The 22,587-nt window shown below is 49.6% G+C and overlaps 2 protein-coding genes across 4 annotated transcripts in view; both read right to left on the reverse strand.

Moving 5' to 3' along the window:
* The window catches only part of LOC127600986 (mannosyl-oligosaccharide 1,2-alpha-mannosidase IC), a 264,345-nt gene that overhangs the window by 43,868 nt on the left and 197,890 nt on the right, over nucleotides 1-22,587 (reverse strand). The gene's annotated exons all lie outside the window — the stretch shown is intronic.
* Nucleotides 506-21,321, reverse strand: slc9a1a (solute carrier family 9 member A1a). 3 transcript variants are annotated; one of them, XM_052065926.1, is made up of 13 exons: nucleotides 20,177-21,321; nucleotides 10,427-10,899; nucleotides 9,950-10,200; nucleotides 8,420-8,637; nucleotides 5,627-5,829; nucleotides 5,036-5,125; nucleotides 3,750-3,820; nucleotides 3,487-3,663; nucleotides 3,283-3,409; nucleotides 3,073-3,174; nucleotides 2,066-2,147; nucleotides 1,754-1,810; nucleotides 506-1,252 (listed from the first exon to the last, which is right to left on the reverse strand). In XM_052065926.1, exons 1-13 carry the CDS (start codon nucleotides 20,466-20,468, stop codon nucleotides 942-944), a joined length of 2,454 nt encoding a protein of 817 aa, XP_051921886.1. In that variant the 5' UTR covers nucleotides 20,469-21,321; the 3' UTR covers nucleotides 506-941. The 3 variants fall into 3 exon arrangements, with proteins under 3 accessions (XP_051921886.1, XP_051921887.1, XP_051921888.1); XM_052065927.1 differs by lacking the exon at nucleotides 1,754-1,810 and having other exon boundaries at nucleotides 20,177-21,319; XM_052065928.1 differs by lacking the exon at nucleotides 506-1,252 and having other exon boundaries at nucleotides 1,263-1,810; nucleotides 20,177-21,320.

The following is a 22,587-nucleotide window of genomic DNA, read 5'->3' on the forward strand; positions in this document are numbered from 1 at the left end:
CAAAAACGGCATTGACAAAGTAGCATTTGGTTTTTGAAAACAAGCCGCAGTGTTATGCTGCGAAACAGCAGGCCGGCTGAAAAAAAATTATAAAAAGGCAATTCAGCCGGGATTCAGGAAGGAATCCATCTGCGCTCGGTCCAAAGCAAAGCAAACTACTTTGGCGCCCTCTAGTGGAATCCTGCTATTTATCAATTCAATTCATTGAGCGTCAGCTTTTGAGATGAAGTTTTGTGATGAAAAAGGACTCCTATTTACGTCCGGTTTTGGATATCCGAAACGGTCTTGGCGTGAAAGCGCGGATGGATCTACTTGATGTTTTTACATCTATAAATGTTGAAACTGCACGACACATCGTCGTTGGCGGCCATTTTACTGGAAATTGCCGACAACGAACTACGGTCGCGATTTGCGATGGCGGCAGGTTTGTTCCCCTTCCCTCCCGCAAAACAACTTTGATCGTAATATAAATTCTTTGACAGATAATGATTTTTTTTCCAGATCTATCTTGATAGTGTGCCTGTAATATTCCTTCGTACCGATTCGGGAATCCCTGAAATTAAAAGGCAGTCCTGATTTTTTTTAAAAATAAATGCAGTGCGACATAAAATAAGGCCAAACGATGCGTTCAAAGCTCCTCCACGGTGAGATTTCAAGTGACCCAATGAGTGCGGTTGGCTTCGTTTGGGGGAGCAACTGATTCGCCGTGGCACCGGAGCATCCCGCCGTCTCGGCTACGACACGCAAAACGTCAACAGAATCTCGAAGGACTACAAACAGTTCCTTTGGTAATGCATAGTTCATTCCTGAATGTCTGCTAACCGTGGTTGCGTCGCTTCAAAGTAAAGAGCGATGACGACAAACGGACAAATGGCTATTTTTTGTTTGTTTTTTTTGCTGCTCACAGTGAAGCACGCACCTTCCTCCAACGTGAACTTTGTTTAAGGCAGGAAGGGTTCGTCCTCGTCTTCGTCCTCCGCGTGGGGGCCGGGGTCACTCAGGCACCTGGACAGCTTCTCCCTGGTGCCGGCGTCCATTTCGCCCGCGTCGCAGCGCTCGTGGGGTCCGCTGGGCGCTTTCATTTTCAGACCGCCGTCGTCCTCGCCCTCCTCCGCCGCCGCTGCCGCCGCCAGGTCGGACCGCCGGAACTCGTCTAAGATGTTGATCGAGTCGGGCGACTGCGGGGAGGCCAGGTCCACTTGGATGGTGGGAACGCTGTCCAACGCTGGCTTCGTGCTGTAGGCTTGAGGGTCTGCAAGGGCGCCGGGGGTGTTAAAAGGGGAAATAAACATCGGCAGGAAGGGGGCGCCATTTCTCACAGCGTGTCCACACAAACAGGAGATTTTTTGGGGGGTTTTGTTTTCCAAGGCATCTTTCAGCACTTTTGCAAGCACTTCATCCTTGTCAACTACTGACCTTTGTGTGGCCCAAGATTTCCTTTTGATTTTATTTTGAAACCTCGTGTGCGTGTGGGGGTGTGGGGGGGGGGGGGGGGGGGGGACACAGTCATTCCATTATTCCATTTGCATGCGCACACAGGATGAACACATTCTCTGTATCGGACAAACATCAGGTCAACAAAAAAATAAAATAAAACCAATGCAGGGATTGTTTGAATCTGGATCATTTCAAACTACGAACTCAGTTGGGTTGGTAACTAGCAGCTTGTGTGAGGCATGCGTGTTAGCGCTCTGGTGATGGTGACTAGTTGGGTCGAGGAGCGGTTCTCATCTTCACTCCTCCGGCCACATACCTGGACCGACAGTGTCCACTTTCTGCTGCCGAGTGGGATTGAAATCGGTTTCTCTGCCTAAAAACGAAACCACACTGGTTTATACATGGCGGCCGTCACACGCAAACAGACGTCCATCAGCGGAGGGGGTGTTGGGGGGGTAAAGAACTCCAGTGGAATCTCAGGCGGCCATTACAAAATGACACTGCGGCGGGAACATAACACAAACAAAAGGGGTGTGGGGTGTGGGGGTGCGGGGGGGGGGGGTGTCTGCTCCCTGCTCGTGTGCATCGGCGCAGTAAAGCAGGAGTGCTTTTGCTCGGATGTCTTTACCTGAGGCCAGTCTGGCTCTGCACAGGGTGGGTGAGTCGGGAGGAGCGGCGGGCACCGTCAGGTAGTTGTTCATGTCTTGGATCTGGCAAAGGACACGCGGGGCTCATTGCAATTTCTTACGACGTTACGACGGGAGTTTGTTGTTAACCGTTTCCAAGAAAATGGCCGCCAACTGGGATGCATCACACAGGCGGAACATTGAGAGGTTCCGCCTGTGTCAAGAACGTGTCAAGATGTTGATTCCAAGTACGTGTAGATGAAGAACCCCCCACCCCCTCCCCCATTTAGACGACATGAAAGAAAACCAACGCATTCATCTCTGAAAACATTGCGCCATTTTGGGGCATGTCGACCCGTTTCCAAACTTGACAGTGTTACGGGATTTTCGCGGCAGGGACAGTCCTCGTCCCCTGTCTGACTGCAGAATGTAATCGATTCCTCATCCATCCATCCATCCATCCATCTTCTACCGCTTATCCGGGGCCGGGTCGCGGGGGCAACAGCTTTAGCAGGGAAGCCCAGACTTCCCTCTCCATAGCTACTTCTTCCAGCTCTCCCCGGGGGATCCCGAGTCGTTCCCAGGCCAGCTGGGTGACATAGTCTCTCCACCGTGTCCTGGGTCTTCCTCTGGGTCTTCTCCCGGTGGGACATGACCGGAACACCTCACCGGGGAGGCGCTCAGGAGGCATCCGAATCAGATGCCCAATCGATTCCTCAGTTCAAGACTTTTTTTTTTTAAGCGCCCGTTTTTTTTTCTCTTCTTCTTTCTCCATACATTCTTGCTGCTGGAGGCTGTAAATTTCCCCATTGTGGGACAAATAAAGGATATCTTATCTTATCTTATCTTATCTTATCTTATCTTATCTTATCTTATGTTGTGTGCTACGGACAAAAGGAACATCATCAGTGACAACAACTTCCACTTGGAGGAAGTAATGGAGGTCCAGGTTGGAGTTCTGAAAAGCCCGTAAGAAGCAAAAAAACAAAAAAAAAATAATATACAGTACCTTCTTATCCAGGGCCATCATCTTCTGCTTCTTGAGGAGGAATTCGCCAAAGTTGTCCTCATAGGGATCAGCCAGTAGGGTGTGGCGGTTGTACGAGCGCAGCTGAGAACACCACAAGAGAAAAGTTCCGATTTGTCTTCAGACGCGCCGCTGCGACCCGCGTGGGATCGCTACGTAGCGGCGGGAGGAAGCCGGATGGCGAGCCGTTACCCTCTGCCGCGTCTTCTGAAGGTTGCTCCGCAGAATCTTGCGGATCTCCTCCTCCCGACTTTTGGAGAGCTTCGGCAGAGCGCGATCCTCGGACTTGGCGTGCGCCGGCTTCTTGGGCTGGATGTTTCTGGGATGGAAGTGTGGGACACAAACGCGAGTGGCGTTTTAACTTTCCAGGGCTGCGCAACGGGGCTTTGTACTCACTGCATGGAGACGGTGGAGGGTATGGCCGAGGAAAGTTTGGCGCCGCCTCCGCTCTCCACCAGCTCGATGGCGTGCTTCATCTCCAGCTTGTGGTAGAAGGCGATGAGCTGCGGCTCCTTGGAGCGCTCGCCGGCGATCAGGCACTTCTTCACATACTTCTTGTTGAAGCGGTTCAGCCTGGAAGGGGAGCGAAAGGTAGGCCGAAAGTCGTCAACGCGCTCCTCCCCCCGTTGGGATGCGTGCAAAGGGAAGCCGAAGCGTACTTGTCCTTCCAGTGATGATGTCCATAATGTCCGCAGATGTCTTCAATGCCCGTCAGGAGGTGGTCAAGGAACTGTGAGCCAAGAAACCCAGACAGACACGTGACGAGGAGAACAAATTTGCAACCAATCTTTTTCCTTCAAACGGACTCGCTCAATTGTACGGAATGTTCTCGACATTTTCAGCTCGTTAGCCTCAGCAGGCAAGTAACTTCTGTGATTGACATTGGAGAAACGACCCTGAAAAACTCAAAAGCTTGTGAGTCGAGCATCTGATGCGGTTCCTGATTTGGAGCACAGGACGCAATCATGGCAACTAGATCTTCAGAGTGAATACACAAAAGCGGCATTGTCTGCGACCGTTGACCAATTCCCACGAGGAGGGCACGCGCGCAGTTGTTGCTCAGCTTGGGGCTCCGACCGTTGCCTTGGCTACGAAAAAAGGTCGAAACGGGAATTGCCATCAGACGCCGGTGATGTCTCGTCTTTGTATGTGGATCTCTGTACAGTGTAAGCACTCGCAGGGACGGAAAAGTGGAAAAGATGGAATTTTTGTTTTGCAAACTTCGAATTATTGACATTCCACCAGTGTGCGTCTCTTTTAGAAGAGGGAGAAAACCTGCTGTTGAGTTGAAGAGAACGCGCTGGTGACTCATCGTATATGTCCGTGTGTGTGTGTGTGTGTGTGTGTGTGTGTGTGTGTGTGTGTGTGTGTGTGTGTGTGTGTACGTACAGATGATATCATACAAGAAACACACCAAACACCTGGACAGAATATTTTTCCTGAAACATGCTGTCCATAGGCACATGAAGTACCACCAAATGACCTGTAGGTGGAAGCAGTGATCTAAATGTGTCGACATCGACCAGGGGGACCCTGTTTTTTTTGTTTTTTTCGTTTTAATTACATTTTACAGCCATCCATCTTAATTGGAGTCGATCCAGCTTATCCCAGCTGTTTTCAGGGGGGGTTCTCGGGCCACAAAAATAAGCAGTCACACTTAAATGCCGTTTCGAGTCAGCAATGACGCTAACGTGCACGTTTTCAGAATGTGGAAGACAGTTGGAATACTCTTAAACTGTGGTGCCCAACCTTTTTGGACCAAAGGTCTACTTTTCAAACAGCCAACGCCCCGCGATCAACCTGTCCCCCCCCCTGGATGGACCGGCCGGGACGCTTCCCGATAAGGAACAATCTCACCGTCTGGGTTCACTGAGCCTTACCCGGCCGGGGCAGGCACTGACTAAGCATTCACGTTAATACAAAGAAGCAATGAGTGTGGATGAACCTGCGTGTGGATTTCCTCATTGATGGAGCGCTTCGCCTCTTGTTTCTTCTTCACGGCCAGCAGATCCACCAGAGGCTTGATGGTCATGCCCTGAGACAAGCACCAAGCAAAAGAATATTACGCTCTTTCTCCCCCCCTCCCCTCCCCACAAACAAAAACTGCAGCAAACTAAGATTGGTTTGTCTCAAAATGAGGGATGGAGCCATTTAGATGTCGTTGGTATGCTGCTTGCCGTCACCTCTGTGAGCCGATTAAACTGGCCGTCAGGTTAAGTGAAAGAGCCTGGAGCGGATAATAACTGTCATTAACGGTGCCTCCTCCAAAGGAAGTTGCACTCACATGGGGAGGATATTAAATGTCTGCATCGTTTTTACCGCAATAACAAGAGTAAGGATTGGAACTTCCACATAGAGTAAGGAAGTAAATTAGCAACTGCTAAAAGGACTCGGTTTCTAGTTGCCTCCTAAGCAACATCTAAAGCGGGGGCGTTAACCAATTGGATTTGGATAAAAGATTGGTTCATTTTGTCCCAAAGGCTCCAATCTCAGCACAGTTCAAAGGTCACGGTGAAGGACGCATCTTCATGACTACCTGCACAAAGACGGTGAAGAAGATGACGATGATAATGGCGGTGAGGAACATGTTCCTCAGAGGGAAGTGTCTCTCGTCCAGCAGGAAGCCCAAGGAGAAGGCAATGGCGCCGCGCAGGCCTCCGTAGGCCACGATGAACTGGTCCTTGGTGGTCAGTTTGACGATGCGGAACTTGTTGATGACATACGTCAGGCCCACCACGCCTAGCAGACAAACACGAGCAGGATCATATTAGCGATTTTCTTTTTTTTTTCACTTTTAGTCATGGATCTCAGTTCTTGTGGTGCAACGCTAAGGCACTGCTAAGCTAACGTTGCCATAGCGGGGCTGGTTTTGTCATTTCTCGCCGTGTCCGTTCAAATGTTGCAGCGATGAATGGGCTCAACGAGAATTTCTTTCTTTCACCAAAGGCAGAAAAGTAGCTGTCGAGTATCACACTGCAGCGTCCGGGGCTCAGGTACCAAGTAGCAAAGCGAAGACTGAAGCACCGGGTTGACCGGGTACTCAAAATAATGAATGCATTGTCACGGACCAAGAACTCGTTTTGTGCCTATACAGCCAGGATGGAGGAGAGAATTATTCGCTCCGGATCAATAGGTGGCAACGATGGGCATAAAAAAAAAAAAGGGAGTGCCGCCTATGATATTTGCAGTTGTTGAACTCCAACATTACATTTCGCGTGACTTGCCTGGGTCTGTTTGTGTTTGGCGGAGGTGAAAAAAAAATAAGGGAAATATCGGGAAGCCATCTAACACCGCACAATGGTGTTTTGAATGCGTCTTTGCAACACAATGAAAAGTCAAAGCTGCTATTTTACCACGCTAGCAAGCTAATGACTCAGCGAAACGACTGAGTCACTCTGTTGTCAGCCAGGAAACATACGACGGCGGCGTGATGCAACATGCTTAATCACGCGTCTACTTCCCGCCTCCTGAACGCTCTGCCAAAAGGAAGGACGGCAACCCGAGTTGCCGAGGAAATACTCCCGAGTGACATCCGCGGAGTGGCGTAATGAAGCATTTTAGCACCCAATGACCACATAGGCTCACGCACATTCATCTCCCTTGCGCCTGTATCCAAACAGCGGAAACGGGATGGTGTGCTTCCGCAAGAACGTCAAAAGGAAACGCTTTTCACAATTTAAAACGGCTTCTTGCTTTGTTGAAATGAGCCCGTTCATCAGCGAGTGTGAGTCCCTTTATTGCTGCCCCAACGGCCAGTCTGGAATTCATTACCCCGACGAGCAGGGGTGGAGCTGTGATGACAATGACTCGTACTTGCCAGAGCCAAGCCCGAGGGTAAAAACACGTTTCTGTGTATTAAGACAATAAAAGCAGCACTTTATAAACCAAGCTCTCTGCATGTGGTCCACAAACGCATCACCAATTGCAAATAAGTCCACACGCATGTCAACCTAGTCCCTCAGCAAGTATCTGCCCGCTGTTGTTGGAAGCCAATGCTGTTGACACGCATTCCTCTGCAAAGTCTGCATGATCATGTTTCAGACAGAGTACAGTGAAACCCCGCTATGCGACCACCTCATTTAAACGACCACCTTAAAAATACGACCGGTTTTGTACAGTCCCAAATAGAACGCCTATGTATTGTATTGTATTGAAACCCTAGAAATGAGACCACCCCGGAATTCAGAATTGCGACCGCGATATCCGGTCCCAGGAAGCTATCGCCTCATAATTGCGACCAGGTGTGAAAATGGCAGCAAGCAAGAAGAGAATTGATTTGACCCTACAACAGAAAATTGAAGTTATTCGAGCCAGTGAGCAGCCAGGATCGAGCCAGCGAACATTGGCTGAGCGGTTTGGAGTTGCAAACGCTAGCTCTTCTAGAAAACGCCTGTGCTACCTAAGTGACTACGACTATGTGGACGAGCTAACTTGGCGATGGTTTCAGAAAGCGCGCAGCCAGAATATCCCTATCAGCGGGCAGATGATCCAGGAACAGGCACGAGAATACGCGAAGGAGCTTAAAAAGGACGAAGTCTTTAAAGCGTCCAATGGTTGGCTGGATCGTTTCAAAACAAGGCACAACATTGGAGGCGCTAAGCTGTCAGGAGAGCGAGCCAGCGGTGATATGTAGTTTTTTTTCTCTTGCCTTATACATACATAGACTATTCAAATGCTTAAATTTCTTTTGTGTACAATACAGTTGCATGTACAATCCATCATTTATTACTCATTGTGTGTACATGACGCTACAGTATATTGTTGCATGTGAGCCACATTACTTCTGCATTATCATTACTGCATGCCACTTCAGAAATCAGACCACCCCGAAAATAAGACCACCTTGAGCAGTAACATAGGTGGTCTTATTTCTGAGGTTACACTGTAGCTGCCTCAAGGTGGCTCTGGATCTTCGCCCAACTGAACTGCCAAGTTGTGGGATGGAAAACGTATGCGCCATAAATATGAAGCTAACGTTGTTCGCAAATGCTAATCTACGCAGCCAACAAAACTAAATGCAGCTCTGCGTATCCTTTGCTTTGGGCATGATAGCAAGAACGCGGAACCAGTGGCGCATGTGCGCGTTTCTCCGTGATATAACTTCTGTATGTTCGTGCTTCTGAAAGAGTCGTCACGTGCAAGTGGCCCTTGAATGGTCGCCGAGCATGTCTTCTGAGTAATTGGTGGAGAAACTGTGTGCAGGGAGGTTAGCTCAGCGAAATTAGCCTGTTTTGAGGGAGCGTCTCTGTCTCACTCATCAACTCGTGTATCCAACCATAGTAGAAGATAGTCTACTCTCCATAATTCAAACAATGAAATGCCGACCTACCGATGACCCGCGCCACCAAGCACAGGACGACGGTGACGGTGACAAAGGTCCAGTTCCAGTTGTGCTGGCCGTCCACGGTGGCCACGCCGAGGAAGATAAAGATCAGCGTCTCGCTCACGCTGCTCCACATCTTCAGGAAGTACTTGATGGTGGTGTGCGACTTGTGGGAGATGTTGGCCTCCACGTACGGCCGCATCACCGCGCCGCACGCTATCAACCTGCAGGCAGGGGAGCGTCATTGAAAAAGTCATCCACAACCGATAATATCGCTCCTTTCATGTTCATCTTCACATGTTACAATGACCCGGCGACGATAAACCTGTTCAACCAAAAGGTTATCCGAGAGGAGAATGAGGGCAGCAAGAAAACAGGGCTGCAGCAAAGCGGACACTGCGGCGAGTAACACTGGAGTGTCTGTAGTTAGGGCATGGCTAACCTAACGTTAGCATGCGAGTTTTTTGTTGTTGTTTTTTTGTAAAATGTTAAAACTTCGTAAAACGTGGAGAGTGGAATAATGAAATCTCCTCAACCGAACTCGTGAAACAGTCAAAAGTCGTATTACCATCCATTACCATTTGGGTGCGTTTGACTGCAATTAATAAGGGAACTAAGGGGGGGGGAAGTGGGGTTGTATGTATTAATCTATATTCCTCTTCCAGTTGTCTGGTAAATCCTCTACGGGCGGGGAACACCCCCTGCCGCTATCATAAATACACGTGTTACCACTTCGGCCCCTAAACGAGGGCTCCGGTGACGCATCTCGAGTTCCACAAGGCGCTATTTTGCTAGCCCGTTCTCGTCTGTCGCTCTCTGTTTGATCCTACCGTTGCGGTATGTCAAACGCAGGGGGCCAAAAATAAAATAAAATCCACCAATGGGGCCTCTGCTTGGCCTTCGCAGCTGCTCGCCATCTTTTGAGCGAGGGAAAGGAAGCGGGGGAGGATTACCATTGATCACCTGTGCCTTATGAAATACATAAAAGGCGCTGCGACAAATCCAGGTGGTGCACCGAGGAAGAGAGGATCAGAAGACCTTCGGAACTGAGCATCGGGCGTCTGCCGCGACACCCCAAGGGAGACTTTATCTCATACCTGCGGCTGTCTGCCTTCTCACTAAATCTTCCCGTCTGAGAAGTATCCGCTTATGTCGCGTGCTATGTTCCCTGTTGCTAAGCTAACGGAGATTGTGAACAACGCGCACAGCGGCAACATTCTCAAGAAGGCCGATAAGTCGCATAAATCGCACACCGATCACCGGCATGGAGGAGAAAAAAAAAAAGTGGGCGTTTTTGCCTGCCTGCCTGCCGGCGTAGCGGTCACATCGGGCGCATGACATCAGACCCGTCGAGGGCCTAATCGGGATCCACGTGTATGTGTGTGGATACGCCGAGAGGGTCCCTGAAACAGCTGCGCTATTTCACAGCGCGTATGGTATGTGCTGCCCCCTATCCGAAGACACTCACACAGGCTGCAAAAGTGCACAAATGACGCGAACGCAGCCCCCTTACGCAATACAAGTAAGCAAACTTACGCCATGATGCCCGACAGGTGGAACATCTCGGCCGACAAGTAGGCCATGTAGCTGTACACGAAGACAAAGAGCGGCTCGATGACTCGCGTGTGCGAGGTGAAGCGTGAGGTGAACGCCGCCAGGATGCCGTAGATGGCGCCCACCAGGACGCCGCCCAGCGCCACCACGAAGAAGGAGATGACGCCCAGCACGCCGTCTAAAACCGTCACCGAGCCCACGCCCGAGTACTCCTCGAAAAGATGATACAGCACCTACAAGACAAGAATGAAATATCGAGTTGCCTGCCATCAAATTCATTTTCAATTCAAATTCCGATTCAAATTCGGAAGTCGCCGCAAAAATAGCCGAGACTTAGCTCGTCCGAACTCTTTGGAGACAACGCCACGCAATGTACGAGTGCGCAGCGGCACGTTCCGCCGCATCTTTCGGCGGGCCCTCAGAGATCCAAATAAGCCTCCGCCAATTGAAATGACTCACCACGGTGACGGCGTCGTTGAGCAGCGACTCGCCAAACACCAGAATGTGCAGCAGCTCGTTGATGTGAATCTCCTCAAAGACGGCCAGCACGGCCACGGGGTCCACGGCGGAAATGATGGAGCCGAAGAGCAAGCAGGGCAGCAGCTCCAGCGAGTGCAGGTCCGACGGATTGTTGGGCTGGATCTGGCATACAGCGTACAGCAGCCCGCCGATGAAGAAGGCGTTCCACAGCGTGCCCACCACGGCAAACATCAGAATGGTGCCCAGGTTCTCCATGAAGGGGCGAATGGGCAAAAAGTAGCCAGCATCCAGGATGATGGGCGGCAGCAGGCAGAAGAAGAACAAGGTGGAGTCCAGCACCGGTGGCACCTTCTGGCCGGCCAGTTTGATGAGTCCGCCCACCAAAAGGCCCACCAGGATCAGTAGGCAGCTTTCGGGCACGATCCCGGGCAGGCGAGGGACGAGGTGAAACCCTGAGCAGATCCAAAAAAAAAAAAACGGGTGGCGTTTGTTATGAGTGGATTCCTTTTTTGAAGGATTCCTAGAAATGGTCAAAATGACATTCAAAAGGCTGCTTCAAACTCAAATGAAACGCAATCCCTCGTTTGTTTTACGACATGAGTACTTTCGACTTCTAGGCGAGTCTGCTCATGATGGAAAACATCAAGCAGATTGGCTTGGGAGTGTTGTGCTTTTCCGGGCGAGCCGTCAAACTTCACCATTCTCTGCCACATCTAGCATCAACCATCGGTTCGGGTTCTATAATTTGATCAAATTTGGTCTCAACCTGTCAAACAACCTCCATCCATCCATTTTCTACCGCGTGTCATTTCCGGGGTTGGCCCGCGGGGGCAGCAGCTTTAGGGAGGAAGCCCAGACTTCCCTATCCCCAGCCACTTCTTCCAGTTCACGCCGGGGAATGCTGAGGCGTTCCAGGCCAGCTGGGTGACATAGTCTCTCCAGCTTGTCCTGGGTCATCCCCCGGGCCTCCTGCCGATGGGATATGCCCAGAACACCTCACCAGGGAGGGGTCCTCCTAATCAGATGCCCGAGCCACTTCATCTGGCTCCTCTCGACGTGGGGGAGAAGCGGCTCGACTCCGCGCCCCTTCCTAATGACCTTGGGCTGTTTAAAACCAAAATGGAACAACTTCCAATTTGGATTTGTGCAACATTTTGATGGCTCCACCAAATTATGAGGCGATTGATCCGCGAGACAAACGGGATCGAACAAATAACATTTCTACATGTGCACGGGCAGTTTGAAAACAACATCATCCGAGTTGAAAAGGCTTTCAAAGGCGATCTTGTTGTGAAGTCACTGCATGCAGGAAGAGGGAAACATTTTGTGTTGGTCCCCACGCCGACTCAGAGCTTCACAACGTGACCTGCTTGTCAAGCTGAAGGTTGTTGAGAGGCAATGAAGCGTGTGACACATCCTGATATGATCGCCGAGTGAAAACTGACTTCCAAATCGGTCCATCGACAAACCTGAAAAGGTGGCGCCACAGGTCGATGATTTCCATTTTGAAAACGAAAGTGAAGACAGGTAAAAGGAAACGTCCTAATACCAATTGTCCATTCATTTCAGACAAATCAGATTTTGACGGAGTTCCTAGTCATTAAAACAACCTTTTATCTGGTGACTGCCGAGCTCATGTTTCACGCCACACGCTGCTAATCCTTCTATAATTCATGACATTTTAGGTTCCACACATTTGGGTGGTGGAAGTAACATTACATCTTGGCGCCAACGTTCAACTTCTGAGTCAAAATGGAAATAGGAGCTTCTATTAGCATTGTTTTGAGAGCTGGTCCCTCCCTCATCTTTAGCTAGCTGCAGCTCGTTTTACTTGATGTACGCGCATGCAAGCGAGCTAGTGCTTTACGTAACACGGATTGAGCCCAAGACCTGCGGAACGTGTTTGGCCACTTTATATAGCCCATGGCTTTCCCTAGCTGTGTTTTGCCTATTTTTCCCCCCCAACAGGTAATTTAATTTGCTACTGCCGTCATAAAAAGAGGGATGGACAACTATGAATACCATTACTTTATTTTACGGTATCGGCTATCATTCAGGCTGTCGATACCAAGTCACTGATACTGAAAGCAATAGGAAAAAAAATCTAACATACTCAGTTTTTCTTGTCAGTAGGTGGCGCTACACGACGGTAGACTGACAGTGGCACATCATCTGTGTCAGGAAAAAAAAGTCGTTTTTTTCATTGTCCTCAAAAGTACTCAAAATAACTACTCAGTGGCAGTGAGTCCTCAAGAGTGAATAATCATACTGGAAAAAAATGTTGGATTAAACATCCTTCCGTCAACCCTTTAAAAACTACCTTTGCAAATGAATCAAGACCAGGATGGCACTAAATATCTTGGATTTCAATGAAGACAGAAGTGTTTGGTCCCAGTGGCCCTTCACTGGCCACATTTTCGAGTTCTTTTGAAGAGATACCTCTGCTTTGTTTTCCAATCTTGCAGTGGCCTGGCCCCACCCGACCTCTCGGAGCTCCCTACCTGCTGCTTCGGGTCTGCGGGCCGCGGCACCTCTGTTAGAGGTGCCGAGAACTAAGCTCAGAGGGGATTGAGCCGGTCCCTCTCTCTAGAATGAAAATTGGGCAAGCACCCCCTCCCTCGCTGGCCATCTTTCAAACTCGTCATTTTTATCCTTTTGTCTTTGGACTCGGCATGAGACTTGATTTTTAGCCCGACTGTTTTTGTGCTTTCTACCGTCTTTGTTGATCATTTATTGTTGCGTGAATTCTTTTTGAACTCTCCTTGTACAGCACTTTGTCGACAGTGCAAGAGAAGGAAGGAGGACTTCAAAGAGACCAGAGTGACAAGTCTTGCCTCTGTAATATTTACTGTACACAAGTGCTGCGCAGAGCCAGTTGGCATGAAGCACAACTCATACGGACACACACAGAAACATGAGCCAGGTAAGGATACATCCTCACATGAGGGCTCAACAAGAATACCAGCGGCGCCTAAATATTCATCCACATGAGTGAAAGCACCAGGTCGCAACCGTGTGTCTTTTGAATACCCTTCCACAGCGTGTATGTCATACGCGACCGCCGATTGTTACTGAATGAGAAGGCAGAAGCTCGGTGACGTTCCACACTTCCCGTTTCAACATCAGGAGGTGCCACAACCTGGAAGTAGGCCTGAGCGCACGGCGTGTCGTTTGAGTGGTGTGCTCCATTTTGCCTCAACTGCTACAAGACGTTCCGTTTCTCAAGAAGGAATTTTCTCAGCAGTCAATGTTTGTTTGGCGATGGCCTTTAATGATCATTTCCGTGCAATCGTGTACTGCGGTACGCCCACTTTGAAATATTTACACACGCACGAAAACTAAAACGGCAAAACCGGGCATCTGCATAAGAAGGCGTTCAGTGTCGGGGTGATCCGTATTAAGATTTTTCAGGCCAACAATTCAATGTCTGTTATGGGACACGCACGAGTGGAATTTCCCACACGGGCACGTCAGCGGCCGAGGCTGGTCTTTTCATAGAAGTGACACAGCGGGCGCCGCCAACTCAGCGGAGCCGCACTGAAAGACGGCCTTTGATAAGAGGAACCATATGCGTTTGCCGATGAAATCTGATGAGCAGGATGCGAATTGCTCAACTAATCCCTTGAAGCCGTCAGCATAAGCACGACCGTCTATTCTCAAGGAACATTGACGCGTAGCCACAAATAACTAAATGCCAGCATCTCTCGGGAATTGGCTCATTACGATCATGCCCGCCGGTCGTCGTAGCAGCCCTGAAGACCGTTTCGGCAGTCGGATCGGGTGCCAAACCGTAAGGTCCTTCTGACAAGTAGTCTGCCCCCCCCCCGCTCGGCTAAACGAGCAATTGTGCGAACCGCTTGCTCGCCGCATAACTCTTATCATGTGAGCCAAGATTTGGTTTCAGAGTCAACGGCGCCGTGCTGGTCGTCAATTGACGGGCTTCCTGGGGCAACTTGGCTATTGTGTGTCATGGGAGAGAGTCCATTTGAACAAATAGCGTTATTTCCACGAACTAAGGGGCACACTTCAAAGTCTTACATTTTCTCCAAAATGGACCGCGCGCCAAATAAGGAGGGTTGAGTTCCAAAATCCGTGAATTTGATTGTGATTTTTCCGATTGCCCAATCGATGTCTAACAGTCATCTTCCGAGCCGCTTGATCCTCACTAGGGTCGCGGGGGGTGCTGGAGCCTATCCCAGCTGTCTCCGGGCAGTAGGCGGGGGACACCCTGAACCGGTTGCCAGCCAATCGCAGGGCACACAGAGACGAACAACCATCCGCGCTCACACTCACACCTAGGGACAATTTAGAGTGTTCAATCAGCCTGCCACGCATGTTTTTTGGAATGTGGGAGGAAACCGGAGCACCCAGAGAAAACCCACGCAGGCCCGGGGAGAACATGCAAACTCCACACAGGGAGGCCGGAGCTGGAATCGAACCCGGTACCTCTGCACTGTGAAGCCCACGTGCTAACCACTGGACTACCGGGCCGCCTGGCTAACAGTCATATTATCCAATCAGTCTCCCATCATTTTTGACATCATGTTTTTTCGTGATCGTCATTTGCCGCACGTTTCAACAGCAACGAAAGATGTCCGCATGTCCTGTTGCGGCTCACTTAGAAATTCTTGCAGCAGAAGACAAGGAGGCTGGCGGTGCTGGACGGCAAGCTGTTTGTTCCTCAGAGTGACATTAAACACAAGGACCCGCTGCCAAGTTATTTTGGCATGGCCAACGTCAAAGCCCTGAGTCATGAGGCCAAAAAAAACAAAATCCAAAGCTCAGTGCATCCATCGAAATAAATGGCCATTTGGAATTCAAGTGAACAAGCGGGAGTATTTTGAGGGGTGCTTAGCAATAAAATAGATTGTGTTCAATGGGGGGGGGGGGGGGGAATGCTGTTTTTATGTACCCAAATATTTCAAAACAAAGACATTTTAGAGCCCGGACACCCTGCGGAGAAAACTCCCTTAGAGATAAGGTGAGAAGCTCGGTCATCCGGGAGGGGCTCAGAGTCGAGCCGCTTCTCCTCCACATCGAGAGGAGCCAGATGAGGTGGCTTGGGCATCTGATTCGGATGCCTCCTGAGCGCCTCCCTGGTGAGGTGTTCCGGGCATGTCCCACCGGGAGGAGACCCCGAGGAAGACCCAGGACACGCTGGAGAGACTATGTCACCCAGCTGGCCTGGGAACGTCTCGGGATCCCCCGGGGAGAGCTGGAAGAAGTAGCTAGGGAGAGGGACGTCTGGGCTTCCCTGCTAAAGCTGTTGCCCCCGCGAGCCCGGCCCCGGATAAGCGGTAGAAGATGGATGGATGGATGGATGGATGGATGGACATTTTAGAGCTGCAATTTTAATACCGCAATATATTTGCTCACAGTTATCATACTGTCAAAAACGAATATCTTATTATATCATGGGCGGCCCGGTAGTCCAGTGGTTAGCACGTCGGCTTCACAGTGCAGAGGTACCGGGTTCGATTCCAGCTCCGGCCTCCCTGTGTGGAGTTTGCATGTTCTCCCCGGGCCTGCGTGGGTTTTCTCCGGGTGCTCCGGTTTCCTCCCACATTCCAAAAACATGCATGGCAGGCTGATTGGACGCTCTAAATTGTCCCTAGGTGTGAATGTGAGCGTGGATGGCTGTTCGTCTCTGTGTGCCCTGCGATTGTTTGGCAACCGATTCAGGGTGTCCCCCGTCTACTGCCCGGAGACGGCTGGGATCGGCTCCAGCACCCCCCGCGACCCTAGTGAGGATCAAGCGGTTAGGAAGATGAATGAATGAATGAATGAATTATTATATCATGAATGGACAGGTCCGCTGTCGGTTTTGGTTGGGCTCCCACAACAGGGCCCCCACGAAAAAGGCTGAAAGACAGTCGACGCCATTGCTACACCTATTCCGCATGATGACAGCGTTAGCCTTAAATCAACAGAGGTGACAGAGCGCTGCGTTGAGTTTCCAAATGTGAATGTGGGGTCTTGCAGTGTATAATGCATGTCAAGGAACGGCCCTGACGTGACTCTTGGCAGGTCATTCCCGGCTGCGTTTTGTTCATAACTGCAAGCGTGTCCTTGGCTCTCTCGCTCGCGCCCTCCTGGGAGCCTTCAAGCAGCGAGATTATTCCAACCAACTAAAGGGTAACGGCTCGTCCATTCAGTCCCGCACTGCACACAAGGTCAGGAACCATGTCTGGTTGCCAGGTGACTAATTGCGCACCGCCCTGCAAGCTCAACAGCCACAGACTCTTTTGTTGGCGCAAACAATGAACACATTTCCTGGACTTGACCGTCCGGAAAGTAGCTTTGCGCAACGCGGCGCCTTATTTCAAATAGTAGCGCTTACGATTGCCCGACTGTCCGTGTCTTATGTTAGGTGTTGCGTTAGTTGACCGTATTTTGTTGTGTTCTGTAAAAAGTGCCGTGTTCCGGCTGTAGCTGTCGTGAAAGCGCGCTATTGGCAAATGGGTGGTGGTCACAAGGCGCTTGCCACTGTGGACCTCATTCACTTACCGATGACGTGGCATCAGGAGCAACTGGGGGGTTCGGTATCTTGCTCAGGGACGCTTTGACACGGTCGCAATGGCCGGGGATCGAACCACAAACGTCTGAGTTGGGAAACCGCTCAGCCTTGCCATCCAAAATAATATCTAAATACAGATGTATGGTATCGTATGGTATGTCCGTTTCAACGATTTCGCTCTGAACGTGTGACGCTGTCATGTTTTTGAACGGGGTGAGTTCTGGTGGATTCTAGGGCACAATTGCGCTCCTCAAGTTGCAAAATACCAGCAATGGTTTGAATTATTAATCGTGACTAACCGCAGGTATAGTAAGGGATGATCCCAGTTGAACCACTGGGACCAAAGCTGCAGCGACAAACTTCTGATAAGAGTTAGGACCATTGTAAACATACAACAATTGAATCTCACTTCCGGATAAACACCGTTTCATAAGACGAGATCAGAGATATTGATTCCCCCAAAATGATCAACAGTTAGAAAGTGATAAAATGTTCTCACGAGATGAAAGCAATCGAGGTTTTATGACGGATTTGATGCGGCGGAGATGAGCCATCTTGGCGATTTGGTTGAATCGGTAAGCGGACAGACAAAATTCGAGATAAAATGTCTTATCTCAAATCAAAGTAGCACATCTTAAGTCGACTGGGGCGTTGTCAATGGTGAACTTTCAAATGGTTAACCTGGAATCTTTCCAATCTCCGTGAACGAGATAAGAGCGCTACAACAGAGAGGAGATACTTAACTCGTTTAACTTTGGACTCAAGCGCAACAGTAGCAATCATCCAACTTTACGACACAACTCATCATCAAATCCAGCTAAGTCCTCATCTTCTGTATCTGAAAAGAACAGCTGGGGGGGGTTCTGTCTCTTCGTCGGTGCTATTTTGTTGTTTTGCACAATGCACGTACCGGCGCCTACTGGGGGCGTGCCTTTGGCGTCCTCTTTCACGCCCACCCTTCCCACTTTAACGTCATCAGCGGAACTCGGTGCATACACAAGGCCGCCGCGTCCACTTTGGAGAAAATGTCCCGACTTTTATGTGCGCCTTCTGGTCGTGAAAACACAGCCCACTGTACGGCTGGGTGAATTATGAAGAATTTGAGTTTCTCTCATTACTTGTGGGGAAAGGGAAGAGAACAAAGGGTGTCTGTTTTTTTTTCTGGGGTTGTCAGAACACGTACAAGTGAGGAAATATCTTCCTTCTTTTTGGAAAGCTACGCTAAGATCAAGGCGGAAAAGCAAAAAAAAATGTTCGATCCGATCTTGCTGCCGCTTTCTTGTCATCCCTGTTGTACAGAATTTATTTGGCTGGTCATTGGGGATTTTGTACGAGACCTGTATTGTTGTTTCTTGTAGCGTTTCAACGAACGCTCTCTTTAATCTGGCGGGTGTTTGATGTCACAAAATGGCATCCCAGTCTGATATTTATATGACTTGGCGACAAGACGTTACTCATTAAATACGGACGTTCATTTACAACGTGAAAGCAAATGGAGAAGGAGGTCATTTAGATAATGCACTGGCAGTAAAACTGACCGACGCGAAATACGAGCACCTTGGTGATTTTTTTTTTCTCCTTCTGGGGGCATTTTACGAACGCCCAACTGTGATTTCCTGAGACTTCAGCAAGTGGCGTTGAGGTGAACTCAAGGGGCTGTGATCTTCCTCATGTGTGCACAGACGGGTTGCAGAGGAGATAAACGGACTGCGGCGGGGGGGCACATTCGCGCCGTGTAAGATACGAGGGGTCCGACAGGCGCCGACACGGAAACCGGCCGAGCAGTGAAGCAGCCACATTCAATTACCCGCATCCCATTCTGCAGCCTTCCCGGCCGGGTTAATCGCAGCCTTGTGGCCAGCGGTCAGTCCACAGTCAGTCATTCTGCCGTCTCTTCCTGCGTCCGCCATCTCGTCGTCAACAATATGCCTCCGCTTCAATCTCAACCGAGAATGACGACATGTTATTCGACAAGTGACCTGCATTTGATGTGAATCAAATGCCGGTCACTTGTCTTGAGCTTACGTGCTGCGGTGGTGCTCCGGAACAGGCGGATAGGGAGGGACAGGAAAAAAAGCTTGTTGTGCGTAGTATTGGTCAAAATTCCAATTTTGATTTACAGTTTTACAGTAAATTTTGATTAAAAAAAAAAATCCATCCATTTTTGATTTTTGATTGAACTGTAAATTTCCCCAGCGTGGGACAAATAAAGGATATCTTAAAATTCTCATTCGCGCGACCGCCACCAATACCAGAGGAGTGGGAAAATATCGGCCTTGAGATTGTCCATGCGTCGCTTCATCAGATCATTTCTTTTCTCTGAAAAATGGCCGTTTGTTTTTGTTTGTAAAATAATTGAAAGATCTACAGTTCAAACCCCGCATTGTCACCGTCTGGCGCCCATGGATTCACCTAATTGCAGGGGCAGGAGTTTCAGACAGTACTTTTTTTTGGGGGGGGGGTGATTTTTTTTTTAATCAAGCACACACACACCTATTTTGTTTTACAATTTTTACAACTACGCAATTATGCCATTCGGTGACCGATTTAGGACTCTTGAGTTCACTTTAAATTAATTTTAGGGGTCAGCCGTTGACAAGCCGTACTGTCTTAAAGGTACATCAGGTTACTGATGTCATAAAAACAAAAAGGTGCACATATCAGGAGTTGTTTTGGTTTACATGTCCTTCATTAACTGTGACTATTTTGGTGGCAAAATTGGTATGGAAATGTTTCAGATCGGTTCATCTCTATTTCGGATAATGACAGATATCAAAAATCGGGCTCACTTCGATCGCTCCAGAGGTCACATTGGTTGTTGTTATTATGACTGCTGTCCGTCATCCAAGGACGCATCAGGACTGCTTTGTCATTGGCTGTGGCGAGCCGTAAAATAAAAACCTGCAGGACTCCTCTCCTCATCACCGGCAATCATCGATCTAGATTTTCACACCGCTGGAGTGAACGGCTGAACTGAGCAAATTCAATGAACCGCGTGGCCTTTTGGGTCCCGTTTATCTGCCTAGTCCAACCTCGGCATCGCTAAACAAAGAGTTGCGACAAACTTATCTGCAAAAGGTTGCATTCAGCTAAAATGGGGATTATCAACTCTGCTCGGATTCAGAATAAGACATTCTTCATTTTTGGATCACATTGTAAACGTGTACCGACCTGACCCAAATACGAGTGACAAACACACGCAAACAACTCACCCAGTTTCATGAGGGAAGCCAGAAGGACCCACAAGGAGATCTCGAAGGGGACCTGGATGTGTTTGTACTCGAAGCTGAGTACCGGGAAGGGCTTTTTGGTGAAGTTGTGCTTCTCTTCCGCTTCGGCGTGGACGTCTGCCTCGTCTCGGTGGCCCACGTCCGGGGAGCTGGCGGCTCCGAAGGGCAGCAGGGAGCCCTGCAGGAGCATGAGGAGCACCAGCAAGAGAAGCCCGCGCTCCGGCAAGCCGCTACCGAAGCCGCCCGGGTGACGAAAGACTCTCCTGGGAGACATCTTTCAGGGCTGGTAGTGGAGGTGTTGAAAGGTGTTTGAAGTTGAACCAAGTTGGACCCTTTGTTGGTTCCAACTTCGCTGCTATCGTGCAACTGTTTCGAAGACTTTGGAACCAGGGGGAGGTTTATTCGGTTAGCTAGTCGGCGTGGAGCGTCTTGGCTAGCCAGGTGAGCAGTCGAGGGCCGTGGCGGGGAAGAAGCAGGAAACGTCACGATAATTGAAGGAGACTCATAATACCGGACGCAATGTCAAAAGTCGGAACGAGTCTCTCTTTTCGGGCCTTTTGGACAAGTTTGTCGGCGTGACTTAGCAGCGAGCGCGGTGTTCTCTCCGAGGAAAGGTGTCACTGTTTATGCCGGAGACGACGACACGCAGTGGCATCCCCCTCCGCGCCTCTCCGTCCCCTTCCCGGCAAAGTCGCTCGCAAGGCGGCGGCGTCGTCGCGTCTCGGATTCTGACCTTGACGTCGCATTTTGTCTCGTCGCCGAGTAAACGCCAACTTTTTTTTTTCCCGACGGCTTTGCTCCTCTATGTCCGCGTGTGTGCGGCAATTCCGCCGTCTGACGTCTCCGCGGAGGCGGAGGAGCGGGAGGAGGAGGAGGAGGAGGAGGAGCACCTTGGCGGGGGTCAATTCAGGGACGGGGCAGCCGCTATGGTAACTGCCTCGGAGGGGCGTCGTCGGTCTCTTCTTTCGCAGGCTTGCGGAGCCATGTCTGCGCTCTTCGCGCGGTTGTGTTCTGCCTCGCTCAACCTTCAGCCTTTCCGCGGAGGTTTGGTGGATGCGAGGGAAACGGGCAGCACGATAGGCGTGAAACAGCGACGCCTACCGGCAGGGAGGTTTCGGTCGTCGGCATGTATGACAAACGCCGCCCCGTGAACATCAACCGAGCGTATAAAGCACTTTCATTTCCTCTTTCAAGTCCGTTTGAAAGAGACATACAGTACAGCATTATCCTTAGTTGTAACTGGACAACAAGAATCAAACAGTGCATTATACTTCGACAAAGCAATTTCTCGTCGAGCGAAATTAGCTTGTTTTGAGGGGCAAGGAGGATCGTCCTGAACAGTGGTAGCCCATCATTGGGTTTGGGGAAGAATTACAGATAAACATCAAAACCCCAATGGATTTGTTGGCTATACCTCTAAATGTAATGAAATCAAGGTGTGAATGTGGCAAATTTAGGAGACAAAGTTTTGGGAGCGACAATGCTATTTTCCAGTGAATTTGTCCGCTCACGACTTGGCGAGCGAGGTTGGTCAAAGCTCTTGACATTTTGTAGCAAAAGTCGGATGATGCAAAAGCAATGTCACGACAAAGCCAAAAGTTGCACATCTTGTGAGACTTTTTCGTACATAATGTCGCTTTGGACAGATTGCTCTCTTCACCTGTACAGCTCACCGCCACTAAATTCTAAACACTTCTCGGGTCTAGAAGGCATATTTGGTCTATAGAAGGCAGAGATTCTCAATCTTGTACAGATGGTTTAGTGTAGTCATTGACTTTGTTTTTGTGCGCAAAAGAGTAGCCTCTCATCAATAATACATTTGAAACTTCCCAGAAAGCAAAAAGGCTTCTCGAAAGTTCTCGAAGGATAACTGACAGTCCACTCAGTTTTCCCCTGGCGCACAGGGACTTTCTCGTGATTGATACTTTATGTTAGTCATCCATTTTTTTCCAATTCCACGTTAGATACAGACAAATAAAACCCCCTTCAATCTCATTTCATTTAACCTTGGCTTGAGCAAATCTTTTCATTCTCAGTGATGCGAATAATTTCTCAGCACTCAAATGACCTAAACGCCGTCATCGGTATTCACGAAGGCTGCTACGGGAATGTGGGTGCATATGTTGAGGGAATTCATTTCTATCAGGCCCGGACAAAAGCAGACGGCTCACTCGACGCTTCGGAAACATCGCTTTGCTTTTGAGCAGACTTCTGACTGCTTGTTTAGCCTTTTAGGACTGGCCTCTCAAGACTAAAACTTGATTTATGACTTAAGGTGACTCGGCACTGTATATCAAAGGCGCTTTGTCAATAATAGGGTCTGAAAAAGAACTCTAAAATGTAGCCAGTGAAGCGATGCCAGAGTAGGAGTGATGCCCTTCCTCTTACAAGTA

Source organism: Hippocampus zosterae, chromosome 5 (assembly GCF_025434085.1).
Source record: "Hippocampus zosterae strain Florida chromosome 5, ASM2543408v3, whole genome shotgun sequence".
Classification (NCBI taxonomy): Eukaryota; Metazoa; Chordata; class Actinopteri; order Syngnathiformes; family Syngnathidae; genus Hippocampus; species Hippocampus zosterae.